Source organism: Trypanosoma equiperdum, assembly GCF_001457755.1.
Source record: "Trypanosoma equiperdum strain OVI genome assembly, contig: ctg_43, whole genome shotgun sequence".
Classification (NCBI taxonomy): Eukaryota; Euglenozoa; class Kinetoplastea; order Trypanosomatida; family Trypanosomatidae; genus Trypanosoma; species Trypanosoma equiperdum.
In genome coordinates this window covers 14,586-19,677 of record NW_027124354.1, presented here as the reverse complement: position 1 = coordinate 19,677, position 5,092 = coordinate 14,586, and the positions used below count along the sequence as shown (strand labels likewise).

The following is a 5,092-nucleotide window of genomic DNA, read 5'->3' as shown; positions in this document are numbered from 1 at the left end:
TTTTTTTTTTTCTCTCTTTTAGAAGTGACGTATCACTTCTAAAAAGGACCTACACCACAAAGACGGAGATAGAACTGTGATGAAGAGGAGCTACTTCATACGTTTGTACTTCAGTATTTTCGCCCGGCGTGCCTCCTCTTGCTTTTCGTGTGCCTTCGTCCGGAGCCCCATTAACTTATACTTCCGCGCTTTTTGCATGCTTTGTCGATACTTTTTCCGCGCCTCGTAGTACTTCTTCATGTCGTACACTTTTTTCTTTGGAGGAGCGGTAGCCGGTTTGGCGCTCTTTGCATCCTCCACATCTGCCTGCGATACCAACTGTGTTGCCGGGAATTCATCACGGAAGTACATATAAAGTGGCGGACTCTTTAGTTGACATTCATCTGTTGCCAACTTGGATAAATCTTCATCCTCTGGAGGAATAAAGGTTGGGAACGCTGGGAGACCACGGTGCTCATTCCACAGTGTAAGTCCCTTCGTATTAATAGTATCGCTAAATCTTACGTACGTGCCAACATCTGCATCCAGTAACGTTGGCAGATAAATAAGAGAGTTTTTGTAATCGATGCGCCATACAGGAACACCCTGGTAAGTTTCAGCAGCTGCACCAGTTTGCCCTGCCATGCGGTGTCCGGGGTAAATGCGCTTCTGCCCTTCCGTACCCATGGCTCCGGGGCGACGCTGCCATCTGGAGTCTCCAAGCCACACATAACCTCCGTCAAAACCATGACGGAACATAACACCGCGGAAGCCATAGTCAGTGTTTTGAAATGTAATGGTTACCTCCTGTCCAGGTTTAAAATGCCGGACATCCAACTTCGTCCCGACGGGAGCGTAGGCGTCTGGGGTTATGGGGAAACCAGCACATACATGTTTTACCGGTACACCCGCTGCCTTATAGAAGGCAGCCACATGCGGTTTGTGGAACTCCACAGGGACATTCATTGCACCCACATAAACTTTGTCAGTGCCAACCTCTCCATTGCGAGTACTGTGCTTCACGACTTGATTATCAGGAAACCAGAAAGCAGTACAGTCAAATTGATTCCCTAACTCATCATAGTCTTTGCATGTGAAGGCCTTCACGCCAACCATACCAAAACGCACAGAGTAGAACATGTTAAACTCACCAAACGGTGGAGGGTTGTCCCATGCTCGTGTGTCCTGATACAATTCAGGGAACTTCTCTCGAAGACGAATAAATGCATCATATTTGTCCTCCCTAATTGCATCATACGTTGTCTGCAGCTGCTCTGGTTGCCACTCACGCGGGTTTTCAGGTATTTTGGGGTACAAACTCATTTTGTCCCCGTGATCAAAAAGATACGGATAGTAGCAATGATACATGTCTCGATCCTTTTCACGCATAAGAGACGGGTAACACCGATACCAGTCTGTGCGAATGCGCTTGTCTCCTGGCCCGCTCCCACTGCGGTGACGCTGCTGGGTACTAACAGCAATTGTCCATGTGCCGCTAACGAAACGACGCCTCATGGCTATGAGCGAGCGCATCTACACTGTATGAGGACAAAATAAGGTGAAAATAGTGTGCGTGTATTTGCACGTACAAGTAGATGAACATATATATTTTGAGGTCCTGGAAGAAGGTGCCCGCGTTTGAGGGAGGGAGGAGGCGAAAGGAACAAAGAGTTCGACATGCCAGAAGTTGTGCAGGCGCGAAAAACACACAGGCACCCGTATGAATCATTGTCACCATTAAACATGGAGGTAAACCGATTCGAAAACGATAAAGAAATGCAATGCGAGGGGACATTTGAGAGGGGAAACCAATCTCTACACTCCTCTGCCTCCTGCATGAACGACATCGTACTCCTGTGTTATTTCAAATAGCTGATTCTCCAGCTTTGCCCTGAAAGGGTGTTGCGGCTCCATGAGCGTGAAGAGTGAGTTAACGGTGGACAAATCACGCATGGCCCTCGTGTTCGCTACAGTCGCCTCAGGGATGTCGGCACGAAGTTGTTGCACTTCGAATGGTGCATGTTTAAACCATCTATGAGGAAACCCACGCCAACTCCCCCGCTCCACTGGTTTTCGGTATCTGTGAACCCCATCACGCCGATGATCTCGATAGACTTTTCCCGCTGATTCGATGATCCTTTGAACAACAGGTTTAGTGAGAAGTAACAAGAGTTTCTCACCGAATTGGAGAAACAGCTGTGTTGCCTCCTCATACTCCTCCTTTGTTCTATAACAGTTCCTTCGCCGAAGAATTTTCGACCCCCGCTCATGAAGAAGCCGACGTTTGTTCTCCGGGACGGTCTCACGGAAGCCGCGAGCGCAGCGTTTTTGAAACAAGCAGCTCGTCCCATCAGGGTCCGTTTTCTGTAAGTAGTTTATCATAGCAAAGCACAGGTCATGTATCTCCTGTGATGCAGCCTCTAATTCGTCAAAATCGGAGGCAAACGTATCTTCAGTGAAGGAAGACTGCTGATCATGCACAACCACATCGGGTGAATGCAGATCCCTACCAGATTGGTTTCCGCACGGCGTTACATCCCGCTGCTGGGAAACTCGCCTCACTGAAGTTAAATAAGGAATAGCAGACGCTACAAACACTGGGCGTGTAAAAAATAACCGCAGACCCTTCATTTACCCTTATTCACCTTTTCAAATAATTTCCCCCGCAAGCCCACACCAAAACCAAGTGAAAAATGTTTGTTTATTTACATATGCGCACAGAAATCAAGAGAGAAGGGATGGAACATTCATTCAGGACAGCACAAAGCAGGGTTCAAACCCGAGAACGGCCATCGAAGGGACGAAGTAAATTTTGTGCTACGGTGTAATCAGGTATTTCATTTTCTTCAACGCTCCGTCTCGTGTATGTGAATAAGTAAACAGTTAAACGCTAAGAAGAACCTCGACAAGCTGCATCCGAGTGTTGCATACGCCGGCACAACAAATATCTGGAGGCACTCTCTCCCCACCGGTGTGCTCCTCCAGCGTGAAGCCAAATGTAATTGTCAGTCCGTCACTCGGCCACCATCATTTTACGCCTTTTGTCCTCGCAACAATTTATCAAGACACGAGGGCACTACCGTTGCGTGATCCCCGTCTCTCTGGAAGGCAACATCCACAAAACCGTGTTCCGGTTTTAGCTGCAGTTGAGCCTTAGCGCATACAAGAAGAGAATCAACAAGGTTGCTAGGGACAGGCACTTCAACCACGGAGCTAATCCCTGTGCTACTACTCGGTGATGAAAAACATTTTAGTCGCCTCATGGCACTTAAAGGCTGCGTAACACACATGGCCTCGAGCTCCTGTATGGTTCCGCATTCCACGTAAAAAGCGGGAGTCGAAAATGCAAAGCAAACGTGCAGCGAAGAGAGCGACTGCAACAATGACGACGGTTCGCTCGCTGCGCCAAAAGTGTTTGGGAGGCGTTCCCCGTCTCTAAATCGGAGTATTGTGAGGGCGGGAGCCTCATACAGGGAGCTCCTCAGTGCGTTAAGAAATGGTAGGGCTCGTTTCCTCAAGGCAGAATTCCACACTTTCGATGCTTTCACGAAGGCAAATCGCCGGAGTGTGTGTACACGAAGCTTGTGACGGATATCATACACAAGTCGTTGTGATTCAGTTACGATGTCACACCGTGATGCGGGCACGCCGAGCATGTTAGCAAGATCGGTGCATGCAGAGAGAAGATCCGTCACATAACAAGACGAGTCCAACCCCATGCCAGGCATCCAAAAACCACAACAACCATCGAAAGGTTTGCCTTTAGTTGAATCAAATGCACTACTGGAATCAGCGGAGGCATTAGCTCCCTGCTCTCTGCAGTTGCTTGCGCAGATCACTCGATCCAGCGCAAAACTGTCCAAAAGGCACACCTCACGGTTGCTATGGTTTGGCTCAACATGGGACGGTAAACAGCTGTCGCTAAATGTGTGTTGCCGCAGGATCGCAGATTCGTACGATGTAATGTATCGTTCAATCAACGGAATAGCCAAGAGAATTCTACACAACGCATCGTCCCTCTCAGTTGGATCCTCCACAACCTGGCAAAGTGCAACTGCTTGAGAGAAGCATACAAAAACCTGGTCCAAATCGTGACCCACACTTTCGAGGTTGTTGAGGGTATCTCTCAGCATGTGCTGCTGATCCGTGCCACCTGCACATATTTGTTTCCCTTCAGTGATGTCGAGAAGGTGGCGAATGTGCCGCTGAAAAACATGTGCGGTCACATCATCCGCTGGGATAGAACACAAGGTTGAACCAAGTTCATACACAGAGTCCAGAGGTATGTCCAACTTCCGTACGCTTGGCGCTAAAAAGCACCCGAACGCCTTAAAAACGGTGGAACACGGAGAAACTTTTCCCGGTTTAGTTTTTAGTTCAGGAACGACATTGCTCAAGCACTGTAGTAAGATCTCACGCTTCTCCACCGTCGGTTCTTCCAAAAGCGACAGAGACAAGGAACGGATCTCTGAAATGCTCTTCACATCGATACAAATGTTTTTATCGGCGAAGCGGACGTGCCGCTTGACAAGAGACGCCAGTTTCCCCTCCGTCAACCCATCAGAATTGCAAAAGATACTTTCCTGTCGGTTGTAGTGTGTCATGGTGTTCATCTGTTCTGCGATATTTCGCTCCTTTAACGCCCATAATGATGCCGGGGAGATGTTCCACCGCTCTTCTAAAACTTCAATAATGTTATTAAAGTTCCTGTCACCATAATTATCAGCGAACCATCCCATACAAGGTTTCCCATCATGCATAAGCACCACATCGCAAAGAATGTCTGTATGTGATTCCCTTTCGGTGGTGCTCAACCCCTGAAGGTTGTGAATACCCGCGCCATCTGCCAGACGATTCATAACGTCTTTAATAGCGGGTGTAGCACTCATGCCAATGCCGAAACAAATGTGTTCTACACATTGAACGAAGAAATCGCGCTCTCTGTCACTGAGACACGCCACATTTGCCCAAAAAGATGGAAACGTTTTCACTGGTGGTTTCCCCAACCACGTGGTGTCACATCTCAGGGGCCAGACATTAACAAAACGAATAAGAAAGGGTCGAAGACCAAACTTGCCATCGGCTGCAGTGGAGAGCTTCCATTTTTGCCATA

At 48.3% G+C, this 5,092-nt stretch overlaps 2 protein-coding genes and 1 pseudogene across 3 annotated transcripts; all 3 read right to left on the bottom strand.

The window, feature by feature from the left end:
* Positions 1–90: 90 nt before the first annotated feature.
* On the bottom strand, positions 91–1,512 carry TEOVI_000183800 (ribosomal protein L3 mitochondrial, putative; the record flags this gene model as incomplete). Its single annotated transcript, XM_067225008.1, has 1 exon — positions 91–1,512. The coding sequence occupies one exon, from the start codon at positions 1,510–1,512 to the stop codon at positions 91–93; it is 1,422 nt and encodes a 473-aa protein (XP_067081109.1).
* Positions 1,513–1,794: 282 nt separating this feature from the next.
* Positions 1,795–2,610, bottom strand: TEOVI_000183700 (uncharacterized protein; the record flags this gene model as incomplete). The annotated part of the gene is made up of 1 exon (XM_067225007.1): positions 1,795–2,610. One exon carries the CDS (start codon positions 2,608–2,610, stop codon positions 1,795–1,797), a length of 816 nt encoding a protein of 271 aa, XP_067081108.1.
* Positions 2,611–3,011: 401 nt separating this feature from the next.
* Positions 3,012–5,090, bottom strand: TEOVI_000183600:pseudogene (annotated as a pseudogene). Its single transcript has one exon. A coding segment is annotated over exon 1 (2,079 nt).
* Between the last annotated feature and the right edge of the window lie 2 nt (positions 5,091–5,092).